Source organism: Myxocyprinus asiaticus, chromosome 23 (genome assembly GCF_019703515.2).
Source record: "Myxocyprinus asiaticus isolate MX2 ecotype Aquarium Trade chromosome 23, UBuf_Myxa_2, whole genome shotgun sequence".
Taxonomy (NCBI): domain Eukaryota; kingdom Metazoa; phylum Chordata; class Actinopteri; order Cypriniformes; family Catostomidae; genus Myxocyprinus; species Myxocyprinus asiaticus.
Window position 1 is genome coordinate 32,292,243 of NC_059366.1, and position 25,488 is coordinate 32,317,730.

The 25,488-nt window shown below is 39.7% G+C and overlaps 1 protein-coding gene across 4 annotated transcripts; it reads right to left on the reverse strand.

The window, feature by feature from the left end:
• Nucleotides 1-273: 273 nt before the first annotated feature.
• Nucleotides 274-24,934, reverse strand: LOC127413980 (BEN domain-containing protein 3-like). 4 transcript variants are annotated; one of them, XM_051651592.1, is made up of 7 exons: nt 24,832-24,934; nt 17,840-17,875; nt 15,303-17,147; nt 4,775-4,829; nt 4,322-4,488; nt 1,355-3,598; nt 274-1,259 (listed from the first exon to the last, which is right to left on the reverse strand). In XM_051651592.1, the coding sequence occupies exons 3-6, from the start codon at nt 15,321-15,323 to the stop codon at nt 1,370-1,372; spliced, it is 2,472 nt and encodes an 823-aa protein (XP_051507552.1). In that variant the 5' UTR covers nt 15,324-17,147; nt 17,840-17,875; nt 24,832-24,934; the 3' UTR covers nt 274-1,259; nt 1,355-1,369. The 4 variants fall into 4 exon arrangements, with proteins under 4 accessions (XP_051507552.1, XP_051507549.1, XP_051507550.1 ...); XM_051651589.1 differs by having other exon boundaries at nt 274-3,598; XM_051651590.1 differs by lacking the exons at nt 17,840-17,875; nt 24,832-24,934 and having other exon boundaries at nt 274-3,598; nt 15,303-15,481; nt 16,493-16,564.
• Between the last annotated feature and the right edge of the window lie 554 nt (nt 24,935-25,488).

A 25,488-nucleotide genomic window follows, 5' to 3' on the forward strand; every position in this document is an offset into this window, starting at 1 on the left:
GAATCGCTTTTCACTTTATAAAAATCTTAAATCTTTCAAACTGGAAACAACGGCCAATGTAATTTAAACAGTGTTGACAAAAGGAGGCTGATGTCCTCTTTATAGACAATATTTAAGACTGTATTTGGACAATATCAGCAATTAAATGTATCTGCCTTTCTTGAGGTTTTCCCATGGTTTTCTCTGACAAAGCACACAGGTGAAAATCTAATTTCCATATAAAATTCCTCCTGATGAAGCAAAATATCAATAAAGCTCAACATGACACCCATTTCTGCTAGGAAGTGTGTTTTTATTTAAAAATATATAACACATAACCTGTTGCTATCATTTAGTACAGATGAAAAAGATTGACTTCCTGTAAGGCAGGACATACATCAGTAAGTTCATAATTATAAAAAGCCAGTGCTGCAACATTGCTACAACTAAAAACAAAAATATATAGCGATCTTCAACCCCCACCCCAAACTAAAGTGACCTATATTGTTTTAAAAGATCTTAAATGGATAGTTCACCATAAAATGAAAATTCTCTCATCATTTACTCACCCTCATGCCATCCCAGATGTGTATGACTTTTTCTTCAGCAGAACACAAACAAAGATTTTTAAAAGAATATCTAGCTCTTGTCGGTCCATACAGGTGATCAGACCTTTGTAGCTCCAAAAATCACATAATAGAAACATAGAAGAAATCCATAAGACTCCAGTGGTTAAATCCATTTTTTTTTTACTCCAAATCGCCACTTTCACTTTTACATCTGAAAGTCACATGAGGTGCCTGTTTAGTATCACTTTCTCATCTGTTAAAGTGGAGATTTAGAGTAAAAAAAAAAGAACTTAAATATTGTTCTGTTTCTCACCCACAACTATCATATCACTTCTGAAGATATGGATTTAAACACTGGAGTCAAATGGATTACAAAGCTACAAAGGTCTGATCACCATTCACTTGCTTTGTATGGACCTACAGAGAAATTTTTCTAAAAATCTTCGTTTGTGCTCTGCTCTGGGATGGCATGAGGGTGAGTAAATGATGAGAGAATTTTCATTTTGTGGTAAACTATCCCTTTAATGTTTACATTTAAGTTGATTAAGGCTACTGTAGCTTATCTATTAGATATTATAATTACATCAATAATTATTTGGCATATAAATATTATTACTAATATATCATTGTCAGATGATGGTGGCCTCAATCACAAACTTTTCTGTCACCTACATGCCCATCTTGTTTCAGGCCAAAAGATTCAAACTGGACCTAAAACAAGGACAAGATTAATTAATATGCTTCAGCTTATGGACTTGTGCAAATAACAACTATATTGTGTAAAATACAGGAAAGCATGACCGCACTTTGCAGGAACATTGTTAGGAATAAGTCACAGTGTTGTTCGATCTCTTTGCCTTCTTGAGAATGTCACATTTCTTGCGATTAGGGCGCCTGCAGCGCTCGTCAATGCTTGGCACGCATTCGTAGTGCCACACCTCCTCCATTTTGTCTACAGGGTAAACAGCCTCCACATAATGGCGAATAAGTCGGAGACGCACAGGGTCCAGCTGTTTCTTGTTGCAGGCCCCCGAGTGGTTGTACTGCAGCCGTAAATTTTCCTGCGTGAAAAGCTCCGGGAAGAGACGAACGAGAAGGCGGGCGGCAAAATTCCCAACAGACAGACTCTGCTGGACAATCTCCCTCACTTCAGCATCCGTGAGCAGGTAGTCGGAAGGCACTGGGAAATCTGGGTTCGATACTGAGAGGTCCTCAAGAGGAATCTTGCAGAAGTCTTTACTGCTTTTCTCCAGGGGTAAAGGTAGGACTTCAAAATCCTCTTTCAAACGATCTGAGGTGAGAACATTGATTTGGCCAGCAGTTAGCGAGTCTTTCGGGTCAGGCTCTTGTTCAGGTGAATAGGACTTCCGTTGTTGCTGATATGAGCGGCGTTGATCAGTATCCCGTCGCCTACAGCGCTCATCCAATTTGCCAACAAACTCAAGGGTCCAGATACGGTCATTCCTAGCCCGTGGGTACAACAGCTGGACGTAATATCGGATGAGATTGACCCTTACGGGATCCAGCTGTTTCTTCCCCAGAGAGCCGCTGCAGTTGTAGTGTTTTCGTGCATTCTCATAAGTGAAGAGCTCAGGGAACATGAGAACCAGGAGACGGGAGGCAAAATTCCCGATGGATAAACTGCATTCGTAGTTGTTCCTTAGCTGTTCCTTTGTGAGTAAATACTCCAGTGGAACATCGAAGTCTGGAGGAGGAATCTCCAGGTTGTCGAAATCCACAGGCTCCAACCATGATTTCTTAGACCTGCAATTTGTCTTCTCGTAATCACAGAGGTCAGTGATCTTAACAATGGAGATGTTGTCATCTTGGTTACTGTCACAACCACTGCCATTGGCTGAAGCATTCTCCAATGCTTCCTCCATGCGCTGTATGCACAACTGCAGCCAGTTGTCCTCTGGGACGTCAGGGAAATTGGCCTCCATGTATTTTCGTATAATCTCTAGTCTGTCTGAGTCAATGATCAACTCTCCAATGCTGTTGTGGCCCTCTGGCAACTTACCCTCCTCAAACACCTCTGGAAAGAGTCTGTTCAACAGGAAAATTACGAGGTCTTCGGGGGAGGTTAAGTCTACAGAGTCATCAGCAGACTCCTGGTGGTCAAACACTATGTCTGAGTTGACATTGTTAGGATGAATTTTGTTGTTCTCTGCAGAGTTCAGGGAAAGATTTTCATCCTGCACATCTTCATTGATGAAATGAGAACGGTGATTCTGTTCCATGTCAAACCCGATAACCTGTTTACTACACACCTGACCACTCTCCATGTCTTTCTGAGCCCAGAAACGATTAAAGAAATCATTGATCTGCAGCAGGCACTCTGTCTGCCAGATGTTTTCATTTTTCACCAGTGGATAGCAGACTTCCACATAGTTTCGTAGTAGCTGAAGGTGCAATGAGTCTAATGTGCGTTCCATTGCCAGGCCGCACGAGCTGCAGCCGTGTGTGCATTCCTTTGCTGTGAAAAGTTCTGGGAACAGCTGAACGAGCAGCCTGCAGCCCAGCTCGCCTGCAGTGGACGTTTGCTCCATCAACTGGGTCAGCTCATCACTGGTCAGCTGGTATTCAGGAGGTGGCTGGAATTCCATATTCATCTCAGAGGGCTTCATCTGCTTTTTGATGCGTGTCACTTCCAGCGAGAGCAAATCCACCTTACTATGCAGCTGAGCCATACTGGAATTCAGCGTGTTGAGGAGGAAGAACATCTTCTCAATGAGCGGGTAGAGGTGAGAATCCAAGGCAGCAGGAGACCCTGTGACCCCCACACCAGGGGGCGCCTTAAACATGTGATGCTTTCCAGAACTGCCCAGTGTTTGGAAGTGTATACCATTATGGCTTGCTCTGGCTCCATTGTGAACTCCATGCTGGTCCAGATTTGATGCGGCTTTACGCTCAGAAATGCGATGTGTGATGCTGTAGAGTGGTTTCCTGTATGAGGAGATAGGAATCTGCTCCTGTGGAGATAATCTGTGACTGTGAGAGTAGGACCTGCTTCCATCATCTGAACTGCTATCTAGGAGATGTTCTCCAGTCTAGACAGAAAGCATTACAGAAAATAGGTTATTTGAATGGTTTGTATGAATATAAAGGACTTTAAACCAGACTTTAGGATTATTTAAGAAGGGAAAAAAATAGAATTAGCTTGTTGTTTAAAGGAATAACTATCAAAACAATATGCATATGTCATCCATATACAGTAAATATGCCTAAAATGCATATGTGGGTCAAAAATTACACACCCATCTACTTTTTGACTATAATTTTTATATGAAGTAGTCTTTTCATCTGATATTCCAGGTGTTCCTCAGTTAAGTTGTCTTTGACCACGTAAACTGACTTTTTTAGCATTTAGTTGAATATTATTTAAATTATGAGAGAATTTGCATCATTACCCCTAGAATGCATATATGGGTCCTATATGTCCCATATGTATTTCCTATGGTAGTATTCAATGCATTTAACACTGGTATTGTACTTGTAACATACTGATTGTTTAAGGTTTCCATCTGTTATGTAATTACATTATATGGTAAATACCATATTCATATTTATGTGCATAGTATGCAAGTATAGTAAGTTTTCATTCAGCCGATGCTTTTATCCATAGTGCATCACATTATACAGGGACAGTACCTGAGGTTAGATGCCTAGTTCACAGTATGCCAAGTAACATCTGGCTGTAACTGTAGAGGAACTGAAGTTCGTCTGTGATGTCACAGATGTACCATTCTTTACACACAGAAACTTAATCTCACCTGTGCTGTCACCTTGACTCTCTTCCTGCAATTGGAACGTTCCACCTCTGTTGTAAGACCATCAGGACCTGTGTATGTGGCTGATCGTTTCGTAATGCGCTGAAAGAAGCTCTCCATCTTTCCCTCTGTGTTTTCAATAACATTTGCATCTTTCTCAACTTTAACTTCTGGAGAAAAGTTCAAAAGGGATTTGTAACTATTCAAGAAACATACATTATATCAATCACTTTTGCACAACTACATTTTTGAAATTATGCTTAGCAATAATACAGCAATAATAATGTCTTTGATGCAGAAGTAATTCAGTTGTTGTCATTGGTTAATTGAACTCAGACTGTGTTTGTTAGGGTGTTACACACGTTATTGAACAGTGACAACTGAGATGTGTAATGAAAGGTCTTAAGGGACAAAGAAAAGTGAGAATGATCTGAGCATGAATTAATATTCACATACTTTGATCAGGTGCTTGTCCGTCTGCATTCACCACGCACACAGAGGAGCTCATGTCCTGGGAGAAAAACATAAGATCCATGACTCACTTGATGTTAAGTGACAGTCACAAATCTGATCTGCAGCCAGTTAAATTGCAAACTGATCACATTTATTTCCCTGTCCTAATTTTTTTTTTTTTTTGTTTTGTTTGTTTTTTTGCATATGGTAACAGCTGTCCAGGGATTTTAAGCTCAGGAATGAACTGACTGACATATTGCCAAAATCTCACTATACGACAATATATTTTAAAAAGAGGAAGCCTTTGGCCTGTTGGATGACAGTTATGTCAACAATACAAACGACTGGTCACTAGTGTCATTGAAAGCGTGGAGAAATCGTAAGGGAATAATGATGCGTGGAAAAGTTTAAATTTCCTCCATGGTGGAGCTGTGGGGGGGATTTTGTTTTTTTCCTATTTGTTTGTTCATGTCTTGCACCGTTAAGTCTCGCCAGAACACCGGAGAGGCGCTACATCACCGTACCGACCCCCGTCCACCGGCTCCACTTCCTCATTCTTCCACTGGCAACCCCACGGATCGGTACAATCAGGGAAACAGACGGACGATCGGTTCCCTGCTGCGCTCCTTCTGTGTCCCTAATGTGGATTGCGTATGCCTTAAGGAAACAATATACTATTTACTGTATGTGTTCTTTTGCAATAACGCAATGTCCTGCCCTCCTCTCTCGTGTTTTCCCCTCCCTCCTCCGTGCTCAACTCTCTCCCTCTTGCGTGACGCGGCAAGAAAAACATCCACCGATGAGTTTTCGCTCCGTCTCGTGTAACGCGGTACGCAAAAACTACCTGCACGGCATCAGTAAACTCACCTTTGCGACGTGCAGCCGTGTGCAGTATGTTAGGAGGCATCAGCCATGGCCGCGTCTTTAAATCTAGTAGATTTGTCCACGGGTAACTGTTGTCCGTGTTTCTCTCCGCTGCTTTTTTCCCGTAGTCAGTGCCCTCTCGCGTGACGTGACTGTACTGTGTCATTTCCGCACAGCTGTGGGTTTGCTGTGGGCTCCTGCCAGCCCACCCCGCGTGAATCCATGCGCTGCTGCGCCGTGTCCGTGAGAAACGCACCGAGTGCGCGCTGTGGCGTGGGACTTCGTGTGACACTTGGAGAGGTCACGCGAGTTGTGAGGCTGAATTCCACGAGTGTAAAATCATCCGCGAAATAGACGCCCATGATCGCACAAACTTAAATCTCAATATATAGCTGATTTGGATAAAACCTTAATAATGAAACTTTAATGATAATATATATTTTGCACTGTGAATACATTATTTGGCTGTAATAATATATATATATATTTAACAATGTCACGCTAAAGGACTTGTAGTGCAATCTATTATTTTATTACCTCCTTTCTTGAGGTACAATTAAATAGATAACGTTCACTAAATTCAGAGACTTGCTGGTTTAACACCAAGAATACCAAACAATAGGCTACCACGAAATGTTTGGGAGTACTTTCTCGCAAATGATTTTTAAGTTCTTTGGCTATTGTAAACAAAACAATTAGGCAGCAAAATCAGTGCACGTAGGCTACTGTACATACATTTGACAATATGTTTGGGTTTTCAATGCTTTATAGGTTATCAAAATCATTACAAATTAAGTATTTTAGACGCAAGTTTTCATAGATTAAGTATTGCACCCGAACCATAAGCATGTACAAATTTTATTTAAAAAGCCAAACGTGCACTTGTCCAACAATTAAGTTCTGTGGCTGTAATGCAAGTTGCTGTTTAAGGTTCACCCAAAACTGAAAATTTTCTCATTTACTTACCCTCATGCCATCCCAGATGTGTGACTTACTTTCTTCTGCAGAATACAAAGATTTTTAGATGAATATCTCAGCTCTGTTGGTCCATTCAATGCAAGTGAATGGTGGCCAGAACTCTGAAGTTCCAAAAAGCATAAAAGTAATCCATACAACTCCAATAGTTAAATCCATGTCTTCTGAAGCAATGTGATAGGTGTGGGTGAGGAACAAATCAATTTTTAAGTCCTTTTTTAAATATAAATCTCCACTTTCACTTTCAAAATCTTCTTTCGCATTCTATGTGCATATCGCCACCTACTGGGCAGAGAGGAGAATTTATAGTAAAAAAGGACTTAAATATTGATCCGTTTCTAAAGCACACCTATCATATCGCTTCTGAAGACATGGATATAACCATTGGAGTCGTATGGGTTACTTTTATGCTGCCTTTATATGCTTTTTTCGGAGCTTCAAAGTTCTGGCCACCATTCACTTGCACTGAATGGACCTACAGAGCTGAGATATTCTTCTAAAAATCCTCATTTGTGTTCAGCAGAACAAAGTCATACACATCAGGGATGTCATGAGGTTGAGTAAATGATGAGAGAATTTTCATTTTTTGTGAAACATTCCTTTAATAATCAGACACCTCTATAGAGTTATTAGCATGTCTTGACCTCATTTCACATGTCATGTTATCTTTAAAAGGCATTCTTTACCTTTATCAGTACAATCATTTAAAGATGTCCTCCATTGTGTCTTGAGTAGGCTACTGCGCGTTTCATCTAGTGTTCTCTGTCGCTGTCTAGTGGACTTGAGGTGAACTGCAGGGTAAAGCCGCGTTGGGCTGTGAAACATGTTTCACAGCCATGTAATTAATAGATATCCATTCGAGCCTTCAGCAGCATGGCTGCTTAAAAAACAGAATTAGACTTTATATAGCATATGAAAATGTGATGGAGTGGATTCTCTATGGATGCATGCATAAAAGCAAGACTTTTACAGAATCTTCTTAGGTCCTGTGCCGGTAAAAATGACAAATATTTGTAATTTTACAGAAAGAATTACAGATTTTAATTACATAAAGAACATATATTCCTGAGGGACAAATAAAATAATGTGAACTGATTGTAATAATTACTTTACAGACAGGGATGGGAGGGTTACTTGTAAAATGTATTCCACTACAGATTACAGAATACATGATGTAAAATATAATTTGTAACGTATTCCGTTAGATTACTCAAGGTCAGTAACGTATTCTAAATACTTTGGATTACCATTAATCTTGTTAACACTGAGGAGAACACTCCTCTAATCGCTTCATTTAAAAGCATAAATGTTTTACAACTGAATATACTAAATATAAAATGAAACAAATGACAATAAAATGATAAATAATCTCTTCAGTTACCAAAATACTTTTTGAATGTAACTGTAGTCTGATTATCAACTATTTAAATTGTAACTGCAGTGGAATAGGCTACAATTTCTCATATTTTGCATTTTACGTAACGCCGTTACATTTATTCCGTTACTCCCCAACCCTGTTAAAAGACATATGTCCGGAAAACTAATCCGGTCCGAATCGGGCTTTACAATGTAGACTACCAGCCAATCGCTAAAATAAGACCCCTCTTGCTCTCGTGCACGCACGCACGCACCCTTCTGAAATTAATGTTATGTTCTCAGACACTCATCAGCTGCACCCAACGTGGCCAATGTGCCGTAACGCGCATTAGTAGGCTAATGTCTGCATTAAGTCATGGAGCCGTGGTACTTTGAGATGTGGGTGTGATGGAGCGCTGATCATTATTCAGGTAATGTGCTCTGTTTGATCCATCACGCGCTCATGCGATGATGCTGGCGCCTCTGTTGGATGGGACGCGCGCGTGCGCAGAGAACGGAGCTCGCGCTACTCGTTCAAGATTCCATTCACTGATGCGCTCATCTCATTTTTTATCTCATGAGAAGAAAAAGGCGCATCCGTCTAACAGAGGGAGGATAAATGCATACTGTATATGATCACGTTTAGGGCTTTGTCTGCCTTTACAAAATATTACGATGGTAACTGGTTTGTGTCATAATATAATATTAAAAAAAGCATCCTACACTTTTTGATGGAGATCCTGTATTAATTTAACATGAATATTAGTTTATTACTTAATTCAGTCTTAGAGGAGACTGGGCTAATTGTCACAAGGGCCATAACTCAGTAACTAAAATATTTTTGTAATAGATAGGAGGTTAATCAAGAAAACACAGTAAAACTCACATATACATAAGTGTAAGTTTCTGTAACTATAAAAGGTTGATTTAAACTGAGAAGTTGAATTGTGTTCTTAGGATTAGGGCATTTTTCATACATTTTGTGTCAGGGCAGGTCGTCACATACATTTTAAATGGTGTAATATTATAGAATTTTTACAATTATATAGGCTAATTGTATCTTTTTCTCTGGGCAATAACAGTGTAAATTAGCTGTTTTGTTGTCAGTAGAGATTTTAATGTACAGTATGCGCCTATACAGAAATGTCTTTATTTTTAAATGTATTGTTTTCAAATGTAAGTAATTTCACTGGTATAAAACGTGACAACTAGCCCCAGTCTCCCCTACTTACCACTATAAATGTCATTCTGTATCAGAAGTTTCAGAACTTTCTGAAACAAAATCTATCAAATTGGGGTTCGCAAGTTTGCCTACAGTAGAGACGTTCTGAGGGCGAATCATTATCAAAATGACATTCAGGTTTGTCATCACCTTAAGTGATGGAATGCACCTGGTTACTGCTGGTGATGAGTATTACACATCTGTCTGTAGCTGGAGAGACAGAGCACAAGACATCCATCATCCTACAGCAGATGGACTTTAAAAGTCTATTGAGTAAAGCACAGCATGGAAATGTATCTTTATCTCACAGGAAAAACTGTTTACTTATAAAGGGCTCTTTCCATTATGTTTATTTCATCATTAAAAAAGTGTCACATAAGCATTTGACTTTCAGTGCACGGAGAACAAATCTTGAGAACTGATCTTGGACCAGCCTCCATCTGTCCCAAAATAACTCAAACTGACCAAAACACATAAAGGAGGAGGAGTGCTGCCTGTCTGTTTGGGATAAATAAGTGTTGTAGTAGTCAAGAGCTCGGCTGAAGTGGAGCTGGTGTCCTATATTCAATTTCTCTCTCTGTACAAGGCCAGTCACCGTGTCATCAGGAAATCAGATTGTAATGAATTGCCAAACCACAAAAATCATTTTCATGTGCAAAAACAGAGACAGGATCATGTTTCCAGGGTGATGATACAGATGGCTATAAATTCACACTGTGAGTCTGGGTAAATGTCTGTCTTATGATAGGCCACTCTCTGACCCCCATAATACACACACACACGCACACTATATTTAAACCAAGGAAAATAAAACTCAAAAGTACAAACTAGATGTTGATAAATCTGAGCCAACAGCGTCTTTATGTTGTTTCTGCCATTTATGTCTTTCGAAAGATCAATTAATGAAAATTGCCAAAGAGTTTCAAGGGATAAATCACCCCAAAAAGAAATCAATTACTCACCCTTGTGCAGTTCCAAACACATATATCTTTCTTTCAAATACCACAAAATGAGATATAGGCCGAAAGGCAGCCTTAGTCACCATTCACTTTCCATCTTTTTTCCATATAATGAAAGTGAATGGTGATTGAGGTGGTCATTCTGCTTAACATCTGTTTTTGTGTTCCACAAAAAAAAGAAAAAAGCTCTACAGGTTTGGAACCTCATGAGGCTGAGTAAATGATGGCGGAATTTTCATTTTTGGGTGAACTGTTCCTTAAATACTTTGATTGCTTCCAAAGTGACAACTATGTTGGAAACAGTTTAAAACAGGCTAACTTCCACATGATTAATTGAAATCTCTTAGATGTATAGAAGTCTTAAACCTACAATTTCCTTCAAACAAAGACTAGATGACCTTTATTCACGAAGGTCCCATTTGCATCAGATTTCCCATCCTCTTTCTCTACACATATTTTGAACATTGGATCTGTGATCAGTGACTAATCAGTGACTAATAATAAAGTCCAAATGAGCTCTGATCAGGGCAAGAGAGAGCACAAGAGTTTGGCTTTGACAGGGTGGTGGTGAGTCAGTTGAAGAGAGCTGCTTGTTCTGTCTTTCTGTTTTCACAGGTCTGCTCAAGGCCAAAATGAATTTTTCACGTATGACCAGAGGGCTGCCCCGCTCCTGCAAGAAGAATTATTGTAATATCCTGCCAACACATTTTAGGCCAGAGAGAGACAGAAAAAAATTATGTTTTAAAGACACCATGAAATCAGAATTGGAGTTTTGTGGCTTTTAGTCCATGATGTCCGTTTGCTTCGAGGTCATCTATATGTTAGTGGACTCCAAAAAGTTGACAGAAATTACTTGTACAACCAGGTCTCATGGAATCTTGTTACTATATCAACATTTTGTTGAATAATGTTTCGTGGCTCGCTGTGTGTATCGTGGCAGTTTCCTGATGAAACACTAGTGGCGCTACAAAAACAGAGACAGACCACTTATATTAAAATGAATGGGAGAAACTGGAATGCCCAAGGGATGTAGAAAAGGAAGTCCCAACTTAAAAGTAAAAGAGCCAATCACATTTGTAATACAGACATCGCCTGTTAGTCAACTCAAGAACACGCATGCGCATTAGCTGAACCAGCCTTAAAATAGCGTTTTGTTTCTTTTTTGCCGTGATCTGAGCTAAAGCAGCACACTTTATAACACCATTGTTGTCAGATTTAACTGCTGTTTTGAAATAGTTTTTTAATCATAATCTAGACCTAGACCAACCATTTTGGAGATTTCAGTCTTTAGCCATTCAAGTAGATCAGAGCATTACTTTTATGCCTCTTGTTTACATTGAAAATAGCTGTCCAGCCTGCCCAGGAGCATGCCAAAGATGGCCACAGAGTGGACTGACAACAACGATCTTTATTCCCTTTTACACAAATAACTAAAAAGGGGCAGATTATCAGTTTATAAAAATTTCTCGCCCTGTTCCTCACACAATGCTATTTTATGAAATAAAACACTTTTACTATAGTGCATGACTTATAAGTGATACATTTGAACGTTTGCATTACATAACCAACTGCGCTGTAGCTCAAATGATAGAACGCTGCGCTTGCAATGCAAAGGACTGAGGTATGAGTCCTGAAGAACACGCGAGTCGACGCTTGAGCCAAAAGTGTCACAGAAGCTCCACTAAATGAGACGGTTGCTTCAGCAATTGCATTTTTCATCTCACATTTTATGACACTATCGGTTAGATTTAGGTTTTAGGGTAGGGAGGTATGTTTTCTTATTATTTATTTAAAACCCGATAAAGTATTAACCTTAAATACTTCATCCATTTTCATCTCAAATTAGCTTTTTATGACACTATTGCTAGGTTTAAGTTTAAGATTTAATGTAGGGAGGTAGGTTTTGTTAATTTGAAACTCCATAGAGCATTAACCTTAAAAACCTCATCTGTTTGGGAGACAATTAACTCGCTTTTAGCGCCACACAGTGGACATTTCAGCTCGGAACTGCCGCAATCCATGTAATAAACCACGTAATATCATGTTGAAAAAATGTCACCATCGTCACGTAATTTTCATGACATCATGCTTACGTTTGCGAGGAAACTGATAAAAATATTGACAACATCATCTTGCAACCAGTTGCGTAACCACACTTTTCCAACAACATACTTAAAATGAGAATGTCCCCTCCCCCTAATTCCACCTACTTCTGACTTAAAACAGCGAGTAGTAAATGGTCCACAGCTGTGACGTAAACTAAAGGCTATTGGATATTATTAAAAAAGGGACAAGCCAGTATATGAATATATATTGTTTTCAATATATGAAAACTGCACTCGCCAAGCCATTTCATGGGGTCTTTAAGCCAGTCTGTAGCTAAGAACTACCGATGTTCCTGCAGTCCCTTGCTGTCTTGTTTCTGCCTATTATTCCTTTACTGTCTCTCTTTCCTCTCTGTCCTTCAAGCAATTTAAGTGTGTGCGTGTGGCCAAGTGGCTGCTGGTGGTGACCGTCACTCCCCTACGCCCTGCTTCACACCCTAGTTGTCCTCCCTGTGGTCACCCGGGAAACCGCAGGCTGCCCAGGCTGGCGCCAGCTATATCGCCAAGCTGATCAATACTGCAGCATTTCCTGCCCATTCACTCAGGTCACACACTCACCTCATTAATTATTACTGCCAACACAGCCGCTGGAGCACCCCGGGCACCCACAACACATACACACGCACACACACAGCACACACTGTCAATAGTTTTCGTACAAACATTTTGGTTAATGCCGCCCCCTATAATACCAATATGTTTTTTCTCTTGTCATGAATCAACTTAGTCATATCAATAATGTTTGTTTGTCTTTTTCAACTGCTATATAGAAATATTGACCTCTGCCAAGTACCACAGGGAATTGTCTGGCAGCTAGTCTGAAAGTTTCAGAATAAATATAGAGGGAGATAGCACAGAAAAAAAAAATTATATAAGGAGTTTTCCAAATAGATAGCATGTTTTATTTTAAAACGGTATCTCTGATTTGGTGACCAAATGCATAGCGTGTATGAGGATAGTTTACATAGTGTGTAAACTGGATTGTGCAGTCATGTGTGATGACTGACTTTTGCTTCCACTTGCAGATGTCTTGCGCACATAAAGGGATAGTTCACCCAAAAATAAAGAATCTGTCACCCTTTACTCACCCTCATGTTGTTACAAACTTGTATGTCATCTTTTTTTCCATGGAACACAAGAAGTTTTCAAAAATGTTCCCAAATATTTTGCCAAACATCTTCATTGTGTTCCATGGAACAAAGAAAATCAAATGGGTTTAAAACATGATGGTGAGTAAATGATGACAGAATTTTAATTTTTGGGTAAACTACCCCTTCAAATCTGAAGACATACAGGTGCATCTCAATAAATTAGAATGTAGTGGAAAAGTTCATTTATTTCAGTAATTCAACTCAAATTGTGAAACTCGTGTATTAAATAAATTCAATGCACACAGACTGAAGTAGTTTAAGTCTTTGGTTCTTTTAATTGTGATGATTTTAGCTCACATTTAACAAAAACCCACCAATTCACTATCTCAAAAAATTAGAATATGGTGACATGCCAATCAGCTAATCAACTCAAAACACCTGCAAAGGTTTCCTGAGTCTTCAAAATGGTCTCTCAGTTTGGTTCACTAGGCTACACAATCATGGGGAAGACTGCTGATCTGACAGTTGTCCAGAAGACAATCATTGACACCCTTCACAAGGAGGGTAAGCCACAAACATTCATTGCCAAAGAAGCTGGCTGTTCACAGAGTGCTGTATCCAAGCATGTTAACAGAAAGTTGAGTGGAAGGAAAAAGTGTGGAAGAAAAAGATGCACAACCAACCGAGAGAACCGCAGCCTTATGAGGATTGTCAAGCAAAATCGATTCAAGAATTTGGGTGAACTTCACAAGGAATGGACTGAGGCTGGGGTCAAGGCATCAAGAGCCACCACACACAGACATGTCAAGGAATTTGGCTACAGTTGTCGTATTCCTCTTGTTAAGCCACTCCTGAACCACAGACAACGTCAAAGGCATCTTACCTGGGCTAAGGAGAAGAAGAACTGGACTGTTGCCCAGTGGTCCAAAGTCCTCTTTTCAGATGAGAGCAAGTTTTGTATTTCATTTGGAAACCAAGGTCCTAGAGTCTGGAGGAAGGGTGGAGAAGCTCATAGCCCAAGTTGCTTGAAGTCCAGTGTTAAGTTTCCACAGTCTGTGATGATTTGGGGTGCAATGTCATCTGCTGGTGTAGGTCCATTGTGTTTTTTGAAAACCAAAGTCACTGCACCCGTTTACCAAGAAATTTTGGAGCACTTCATGCTTCCTTCTGCTGACCAGCTTTTTAAAGATGCTGATTTCATTTTCCAGCAGGATTTGGCACCTGCCCACACTGCCAAAAGCACCAAAAGTTGGTTAAATGACCATGGTGTTGGTGTGCTTGACTGGCCAGTAAACTCACCAGACCTGAACCCCATAGAGAATCTATGGGGTATTGTCAAGAGGAAAATGAGAAACAAGAGACCAAAAAATGCAGATGAGCTGAAGGCCACTGTCAAAGAAACCTGGGCTTCCATACCACCACAGCAGTGCCACAAACTGATCACCTCCATGCCACGCCGAATTGAGGCAGTAATTAAAGCAAAAGGAGCCCCTACCGAGTATTGAGTACATATACAGTAAATGAACATACTTTCCAGAAGGCCAACAATTCACTAAAAATGTTTTTTTTATTGGTCTTATTATGTATTCTAATTTTTTGAGATAGTGAATTGGTGGGTTTTTGTTAAATGTGAACCAAAATCATCACAATTAAAAGAACCAAAGACTTAAACTACTTCAGTCTGTGTGCACTGAATTTATTTAATACACGAGTTTCACAATTTGAGTTGAATTACTGAAATAAATGAACTTTTCCATGACATTCTAATTTATTGAGATGCACCTGTATGTCAGTTCTACATAAGTGTCATTGTTGTCATTTAAGAGCTGTATCTCCACCCTTCAAAGAGAGCAGGTCACAACCTCAAAGCTTCAAGCCAAGTCCACTTAAAACAGTGACAAAGCAGGCTCAGGCTCAGCATGAATCAACTGCTTCTTGATCAAATAGAATTGGATTTACATTTACGTCCAGTGTAATCATCTTCAGAACTTGGTGATGGCGCAGGGCAGGTTTTCCAGCGCTGACCGAGCCTCTGAGGGCAGGAAACACTTCATGGCCTCTAAGGCTTTGTTGCCGTGGTAACTGCACAGGTCTAGCGCCTGGCTAACGCCTCTTTCCATCTTTATAAGGCCCCAGAGCTGCAGAAGATGCAAGAAAGGCAGGAGGAGAAATTTTAATATCACTCGAATTTTAAAGACTGGCAGTCTCAGAGACCATTCACTTTCATTGTATTCTATAAAATGAAAGTAAATGGTGACTGAGACTGTTAGTCCCCAACATCTCTTTTTTTATTAAGAGAAAAATTCATATTGGCAGGGAACAAAATAAGGTGTGTAAATAATGACAGAATTTTTATTTTTGGGTGAACTATCCTAATATATACAGTATGCTAATATGTGTTTATATTGAATATATAAATGTACTTAACACTGTATACATTTAGCCCAGAAAAACAAAACAAAAAATTCCACACTCCCCCTTCGCTCAGCAAGTGGTCTTGTAGTCCTCCACTGTTCTGTACAAACATGTTTTGCTGCAGGCCTTTTTTACCAAATGAATTCACAGATGTGTTATGCTAAAAAAGCCTTTGGGGGCCTAGAGTTAAAAACAGCAGAAGAGACCTGCTCTCACAAAAGCCTGGTTAATACTTAACGCATCCACTTGCTTGCACGCAGAAAGTGACATCATCAAGGCTGTCGCCTCCATTTTGCACAGTTGCACACATGACAATTTTTGTAACCTTCCACACAGTGCGCACGCAGTGCTTCAGTCTCATTGGACGAATTCAAATAAAGGGTCAGGGCAGATGTGCCTGTCCTCTTGAGCCAGCTTAAATCTACTGCTAATAATATTAAATGTTCTATAATGGTGAAATTACCTGTTGCAGCTCCTCAGTTGTTATTGTTTAGAAAGACAAGTAAGCCTATTTATGTATTTACTACCATTTGTACACTTAATAAAAAAGGTCTGGCACCAAAAATCATGCCACGGTTGAAATCACTCAGATCACATTTTTTCACTATTCTGATGGTTAATGTGAACATTAACTGAAGCTCCTGACCCATATCTGTATGATTTAATGCATTGCACTGTTGCCACTTGATTGGCTGATTAGATAATTGCATTAATATGTAGGTGTATAGGTGTACCTTATAAAGTGGTCAGTGAGTGAAAATGCCTCGGCCCATTGAGGGCTGCAAGCACAGGGCGCGCTGTGGTGCCAGGCAAAATTATACACAAGGCTTACTGCGAGACAGAGAAACCAAATGAGGAGGAGACAAGGCTGTGGATAGGTATAAGATGGCATCAACTGGCTGTGTCCCTGATGTCTGGAAGCCCTGATGTTTGTATGCTGTTTCTGTGTATGTCCATATCTATGTTTGTCCAGTGTTTCATTGTCTTTGTTGTACTAAAAAGCTTTACCTAATATTGTCTGTATGCCAGACAGCGATGTGACCACGTGGCCTACCCCAATTTGTGTTTCAAACTTTTACACTGAAAAACAAACCAGCGAGTGTATACTGGAAAAGTATATGTCTCACGTTTATGTGCTGATAAGAGACATATGATGTGTGTGTGGGTGTGATATGTCTGTCTGTGCCCTGTTGAAGGAGAATCTTGTGTGATGTTGCTGTCAAACCGTCTCTCTGTCTCCTCTACAAATACTTGCCACACTATCCCCTAATATCCAGTTTCCACGGCGACCCGAGCTCCTTGTGTCCGCCTCCTCTTCCTGCCCCCCCACCCCAGTCACTGCCTCCATCTGTCTCCCCTTCTTTCTCATTCACTTTCTTCTCCTTCTGACTTTGAAAAACCAAATTTCAGAATTTACAGTTACAGCTTTCGTCGGTCACAATAACAATGTTTTTGAATTATCTTCACATGGGGACTATTCTCAGCAAATGAAATACGCAGTTAATTCAATTACACAATTGTCATATCATGTAATTTATTTTGTTAAAATGTGTAATTGATTGACAGCTCTATTTAAAACAAAACATTTTAATAAGCATGAACTAACGTGATTCAACTTGGTCTCTTATTTCCTAAATATCAATTAACTTCTCTCTATGTTTGTTTGTAAACATTTATACATGCTGGGAGCCTTGAAATAATTTCATGACTGACTCTTGGAAAAATGTTCTGTCTCATAACTGTATGAATGTTTAATCAAAAGGATTGTGGCTGGATTCATTGATAAGTGATTTGAACAGGAGGATTTATTTCTCTTGAATTCTCTTGGTTTTTACAGTGGATAAACACCTTATTCCATTGACAACATGTACGGTGCATTCAGGCACCAATAATTTGAAAATAAATAAATAAAGCATTTTAGCATAAGGCTGTATCATAACAAAATGTGAAAAAAATGAAGGGGTCTGAATACTTTCTGAATGCACTGTAAAAAGGAATAAAATTCTGAACAAACTAAAATGAGTCTGTCATTCTTTACTTTGTTTTCCCCATTCCTTTATCAAAAAATAGCAGTTGCTCACCTTTGTGTAATCAATCTGTCTAGCCATATTCTGGGCCTAAAAAGAAGAGGAAGAAAAATGTGAATCCAGAGCACACCATGCTGACACAATGAAATCTGAACCGTAACAGTGTTTTTCCATCAGTTTAAAGGCTATAATCTTATTGAATCAAACCAATTAATGATAAATCCTGTCTACTCAGTAAGAATATCAACTATACACTAGTAAAGCAGGCCGAAATGTGCAGACAGACTGGCTTAACCAGCCGTCTTCTCGCTGCACTGAGTCGGAATGAACTGTACTGCAGGTCACATAAATGATAACACATTTTCATTAATATAATGCAAATAAACAATGCAATATTATTCAAATTGAATAATGAGAATTTCCGATTAACATTTTTTATTGTTTCAACCATTAAATATATACATAGCAGAACACACATATACAGAATCGATATACAACCCCCACTATCCCCAATATCCCCCACCTGACCCCCAACACCCCCCCCAGTGGTCACACAACCACAGACACACAACAAAAATAAATAAATAAATAATAATAAAAAAAATAAAAAAATAAAACAATCACACACAAAAAACCCCTACACCTCTCTCTCCACTGTCCCTCCCCGAGAGCCCTCCAAAAAAGACAGATATCTGCCCCACTTCTTCGCAAACATGTCCAGACTCCACAGTCTTCTGGATACCCCCTCCTCAAGAGCTGCCACTCTGGCCATCTCTGAACACCACTCCTGAAAAGGGGGCGCTCCAGCCGACTTCCAACTCCTCAAAGTGATCTGTCTGGTGATCATAACACTAGATAGGACCCAGTTTTTCATGTGCTTATTCTCCAAATTAATGACTGCCCCATCTCCCAAGATACAGAGTCTGGGGCAAAATAAAATCTGAGAGGCCAAAACCTTGCACATAAAAACACTCTGAATCCTCATCCAAAATTCCTGCATCTTAACACATCCCCAAAAGACATGGGTTGTGTCTCCATCTTCTAATTGACATCGCCAGCAGGTGGGTGTGTCTTTAAGACCAAGCCTATGCAATCTAGAGGGGGTCCAATAGACTCTATGTAAAATCTTAAATTGCATGAGGCAAACCCTTGCGTATCTGGATGCAGATTTGACATTTTTTAGAATCCCAGCCCACTCTCCTTCCTCCAATACCAAATTTAGATCTTTCTCCCATAATCTCTTGAGAAGTTGAAGTTCCGTCTCCCAGACTCTGAATTAGTAGGGAGTAATACACCGATGCCTCATGACCTTTTCCAAAAGCAGTAATCACCTCTCCCAGAGTGTCTGCTGCTTTAGGAGGGTGTAAACCACTCCCAAAAACAGTACAGAGCAGGTGGCGCAGCTGTAAATACTTATAGAACTGAGATCTAGGAATCCCAAAAAGTTGAACCAAATTTTGAAAGGATCTCAACACTCCATTCTCATACAGGTCACCGAGTGTAGTAACCCCCCCTCCCAATCCACTCCCATTAAACAGTCTGGACACTTGAGTCCATACCGAGTTCAAGTGCGAGATAACGGGATGTAACTTTGCTTCTCCGAATAATTTGATAGAAAGGCTCTGCAGTGGCGAAATAGGGGCAAGAACTTCCTGTTCTATACAGAACCAGGGAGGGGCTCCCTCAGGTGGAAGCGACCAATAAGCCAAATGTCTGAGACTGAATGCATAATAATACAATAAAATCTTGGGTAGGCCTAGCCCACCTTTGTCAATCGGCCTATGTAACTTATTGAAATGTAATTTGGGACGCTTACCATTCCAAATGAAAGACTTTGCTATGCTATCAAATTGCTTGAAATAAGAAAGGGGGACATCTACAGGGAGAGACTGCAGTAAGTAATTGAATTTTGGAATACAATTCATTTTAATAACATTAACCTTCCCAAGCATAGATAAATGTAATGAAGCCCACCTATTAAGGGGTCAAAATTAACTAACTAAATCACACAAATTTGCTGGAAATAAAATACCCAAATACTTAATGCCCTGTGTGGGCCACTGGAAAGCACCTGGCTGGAAAGCCGTTTCTGGGCAGTACGCTGTCAGAGCCAAAGCTTCGGATTTAGACCAATTGACTCTATATCCTGAAAACTTAGAAAAGGAATTAATAATTCTGTGGAGGCAAGGCATAGATCTACTGGGGTCAGAGACAAATAATAAAATATCATCGGCGTAAAGCAAGAGTTTATGCGCCATACCTTCCGCCACCACCCCTGGAAAATCCTCCTCTCTTATCACAGTTGCTAATGGTTCCAGGGCAAGACAGAACAATAATGGGGAAAGAGGGCAACCCTGCCAGGTGCCCCTATCCAAAGTAAAATAATCTGAAATTAGTCCATTTGTTTGTACCGCCGCTACTGGGTGTCTATAAAGTAACTTAATCCATCCAATAAACGTACTCCCGAACCCGTATATTTCCAAAACCTTAAAAAGATAATCCCATTCTACCATATCAAATGCCTTTTCGGCGTCAAGTGAGATGGCAGTGACCGGAGATTGTTCATTCGCTACTGATCACATGATATTGATGAGACACCTAATGTTATCAGAAGAGCTATGGCCCCGAATAAACCCCATCTGATCTATATGTATAAGTGATGTCATAACTTTACTTAATCGATTAGCCAGAATTTTTGACAAAATTTTTACATCTAACTGGATCAGGGAAATTGGATGGTAACTTTTACACTCGCTTGGATCTTTGTCCTTTTTAAGAATCAGACTGATCCGGGCTTGTGTCATGGTTGGCGGAAGCTTTCCATTCTTTAATGATTCAGTATAAACTTCTAACAAAAGTGGAGCCAGTTCTGTAGCATAAGATTTGAAAAACTCAGCAGCAAAGCCGTCAGGCCCCAGAGCCTTGCCTGTAGGTAAGGCCTTAATAACCTCGCCAAGCTCCTCCAAGGTTATCTCAGAATCAAGAGAATTTTTTTGCTCAGTCGTCAGTTTAGGGAGATCTAATGGTTCCACAAAGTTTCTAATATTTTAATCAGTAGACGAAGACGTGGAACTAAAGAGATCAAGATAGAATTCTTTAAAAGCATTATTAATATCAATGGCCGAGGTAAATATTTCACCACCAGCAGATTTCACTGAGGGAATGGTAGAAAAAGACTCTCTCTGCTTTATATATCTAGCCAAAAGTTTTCATGCTTTGTCCCCCGACTCAAAGTATGACTGTCTTGCCCTGAATAACCAAAACTCAATTCTCTGAGGCCATCGGATGACAAACGGTGCTTCAGCTCTGCTTCGGCATTTTTAATATTTCCTTCCAACTCCACGAGTTCTCGTGCTTTGGATTTTTTGATGAATGAGGCATACTGTATGATCCGACCCCTAAGAACCGCCTTAAGTGCCTCCCAAGCCACGCCCACATTGGATACTGAGGACCAACTGGTCTCCATATAAACACTGATTTCAGCCTTTAGCATTTGTTGGAAATCAGGATTTTGCAAAAGGGACACATCAAGGCGCCAACTATATGATTTCTTTTTCTCCGTATGTGGCACCACCTCTAAACTCACCAGGGCATGATCTGAGACTAAGATGTTTCCAATTGAGCAATCAACAACAGATGAAATGAGGGTCTTGGATATCAAAAACAAATCTATTCTAGAATAAATTTTATGGACTGATGAAAAAAATGTATAGTCCCTACCAGATGGGTTCAAAAGTCTCAAAATATCTGTAAGACCAAGATTTTTACACATCCTGTGAAGCGTCAAAGTTGCTCTAGGGGGCTTACACACTTTTGCTTCACTGTGATCAAGGACTGAATCCATCAAAAGATTAAAGTCTCCCTCCAATATTATATCATGAGGGGTGCCAGCTGTTTGCAACATCCCTTCAAGATCTATAAAAAAAGCCCTGATCATCAGCGTTAGGTGCATAAATATTAGCCAAAATCAACCTTTGCTCTTGAATTGCAGCTAAAACAATAATGACTCTTCCTAATTTATCTTTAATCTGTTTGAGAAATTTTAACTGTAAATGTTTATTTACCAATATAATGACTACCTTGCTCTTACTTGAGCCAACACTAAAGGAAAACATGTCCACCCCATATCTTCCCACATTTTTCAGCTTCCTTCAGGGAAAGATGCATTTCTTGAAGAAACACTATATCATATTTCTTACGTTTAAGAAAAGTAATAACCTTCCTTCTTTTTATGGGGTGCCCCAACCCATTCACATTCCATGTGGAGAGAGATAGTACACTCATATTAACAACTGACATATTGATATAATAAAAAAAAATTAAAAAAAAAACTGTCAAAAACAAAAATATACAGACCACATTCCCCATTAGTGAAACAATCAAACCCCGAACTTCCCCCCGAACAAAACAAATAGAAAAAAGAAAAACGTGCGCATTAACCCTGCGCACGAGAGCGCCAACCGGTGACAATCCCTCTAAACTCAAAAGGTCCATGAACGCCCACGAGCCCCCGCGACAACTTTGCCATCGGATTGCTCAATTTTGCCTCACAAATTTGTTGAGCAAAATTACATAACAGAAAATACTTTGTAAAATAACCCCCAGCCAAAAGGAAGAATGAACACAGAACATGTAGATTAATTCACAGAATTGTTTTAAAGGTGTGATCTTCCACAAAACAAATTTCAGCTGATATAAAACCATTCAGTTTCACAGACAGACAAACAAATGTTCAGTGAGCCAGCTATTATGAGTTCAGCGGATGACGTAATCATTCCAGTGTCCCGTAAACAGCACAAGTTCCAGCCACTAAGGCGGAGCCAACACAAAAAGAAACAAAACCGACATCCCGGTTCCCCAGATGGTCAAGTCAATTCATTAGGAGGCTGCATAAAAGTATATACCATGACTTACTCAATCCGTCAACTTTATAAAAGACATCCTTTGTGTGAGCATGTAGATATTTTGCGGTCATCCGTAGTGTCCACTCTCAAACTCTCCGGGAACTTCAATGCAAATGTAATCTTTCATCAATGCAAAAACTTCTTTAAGGAAAGTGTTATTCACAAAAAAAACTCCAGCTGCTAGGCGGAGCCAACGCAAAAAGAAACAAAAATGACGCCCAGCTTTCTCAAAAGCCAGAGTAAGTACAGCGAGTCAGACCCACTCATATGAGAAACATCCAATGGTTTACTCACCCATTGATTCAATAAAAGACATTGCCTGATTGGGGCATGTAAATATTTTGCGACTGTTCTTCGTTTCTATTCTTAGTTTGGCCGGAAACGTTAGAGCAAACTAGATCTTTCGCCGACTTAAGAGCTTCTTGCATTCCTTGAACCGATTGCGTTTCTCTCTTGTCGAACTCGCAAAGTCCGGGAACAAGAAAATATTATGATTCCTCCAAGAAAGCTTCCCTTTGCTCTTCGCCTGGCGCAACACGAGATCTTTATCGGATGACCTCAGAAATTTGGCCAGAATCGATCGGGGCCTGTCTCCCTCAGCAGATCTGTGAGCTGGGACTCTGTGAACTCGCTCGATTTCCAGCTTGTGGCCTGTTATGTCGAGCAGACTCGGGAAGAGCTCGTCTAGGAATTTCACCATATCTCTGCCCTCCTCATGCTCAGGAATTCCAACAATTCTGACGTTATTCCTGCAGTTTCTATTCTCAAGATCTTCAAGCTTTTCAAGAATACGTTCCAGATCAACTTTGGTCGCGGGCGGATTAGCGGTTAATTCCCTCTCCAAAGACTCCAAATAATCTATTCGTTTCTCAGCATCCGACACTCTTGTAACTAACTCAGAAAATTTTATTTCCATCGCCGTAATCGATCGACGTATTACAGCGAGATCCTCCAAGTCAGCAAGAACCTTCGTCAACATCACCGACATGTTGGACAACTGATGCTGGATCTCCTCTCCTGCCGCGCCATCCAAATCGAGTCCCCGGTCTGTAGGTCTGTCGGGGTTTTCATCCTGAACACGTAAGTGTCTTTTAATGTCTCCAGAGCCCGATGATTTTGACTTCTTTGCCATGTTTTACCTCAAAGAGCAAATGTGTAACTGGGTGTATCACATTTCACCAAATTATAACGAGGATAATAAAAAATGTAGCAAAGTGCGCAGAGCTCGTCGTTCACATGTCTGCTTCTTGCATGGCGTCACGTGACCTCTCTCGAATGAGAATTTCTGTATACTGGTAGTATTTTATAGCCCATTTATGCTGAGTTAAATGAAAAATCAATGTATAACATATTTTTTGTACTACAATTCAGTACAAAATTACTGTAATATGGCAATTAGCTGTTGAGTATCACCCCTGAGAATAATGAGAATTACACAAAAAACCCTCTTAAGTAAAATATCCTTACTGTATGCATTATTTGAAATTTGCTTGATTGTCAGGAAAAACATGTCACAATGCAAAAAAGCACTTCTGCTAAAACTTGTGTACTATTTGAGCTGTAAAACTGTTAAAATCTTTGTTTTTACAGTCATTGGCGTCATGTCGCCATGGCAATGAAGTTGTAAAATTTAATATAACTACACAGAAAAGGTTATTAAATTATCACACTAAAATCAAGTTAGCATGCATATTGTTGAGTATTTTAACATTTATGGATTGGCCCCATTTACTTCCATTGTAAGTGCCTCACTGTAACCCAGATTAAAATAAAAAATAAAAATAAAAATTAAGAAGGGACAAGTCGAATTTTGTTTGTATTTTATTATTATTATTTTTGGTGGTAATCACCATTATGCCAAAAATTCTGTTATTTGAGCTTTAACTTGCATTGAACCTGTTATATTCCTTTAATAGTTTTAAAAGGGCTTTATTGTCTTTATGAAAAATATTGTATTTTTCTTTAGATTCTAAATTTGACCTGCACATGCTTTTGTAAGTTTCACCAGTTTAATTTTAAGAGAGACTATGAAGTATCACACCTGCTTTAACAGCCTTGATATCTCTGTACAAATGTGCGTCTACTGTCTGTATTTTTTCATGTATGTGTGTAGATGTATTAAATTATCTCTGTGTGTGGTACCTTTTGTAGCTGGTGCTGCCATCTTTCAGGTCCTATGATCTGTCTGTGGAATACTACAGGTGCTGAGTCCAAACTAAACACAGCTGGTTCTGACCCACTGTTCATAAACGGCTGCAGATCAGAGTTTACCTACAAAACACACACAGGAAAGAATAAATCAACTCCAGGAGATACATGCCAAGACTGAGACAGCAGGCATAGGTAGACTATAGGTAGACAGCTTCAGCCCACAATGCAGGTGTGTACACACCTTGTGTCCCAGAGCGAGATGTTTTCCATACTGAAAAGCCAAATTCTGAGCTTCGGGACTGTGTTTGGCCAGCTCCATTGCTGCCTTACAACTCTTGGCAAGCAAAGCACCATAGGACAGGAATGTCTGGTCTTCCCATGATACCATTGTTAGACTCTCCTCCTTCAGAATACAGAAAAAAAAAAAGAAAAAAAAATGTAATTAAAACAAGCATCAATGTTTTACAGATACTGTGATGTATGTCAAAAGGTGTCACAGAAAGAGATGACTGTAAAAGTAAAAAAAAAAAAAATCACTTTACATGAGTTTGAAAATGAGAGCACAGAATCTAATGAGATGCGTAAACGGAACATATGTTGTTGTAAATGGCATGTTGAATGTTTGCACCTCTGGTTACTTGATGATTC

Bases quoted from the DNA above. Each gene is read 5' to 3' on its own strand.
- LOC127413980 (XM_051651592.1), bottom strand. From the start codon at position 15,323: ATGATTACACTGGACGTAAAT. The intron at 4,489-4,774 runs GTATGTGAATAT...ACTTTTCTCCAG, and splicing joins CGGACAAGCACCTGATCAAA to AAGTTAAAGTTGAGAAAGAT. The intron at 3,599-4,321 runs GTGAGATTAAGT...CTTTCTGTCTAG, and splicing joins GAGTCAAGGTGACAGCACAG to ACTGGAGAACATCTCCTAGA.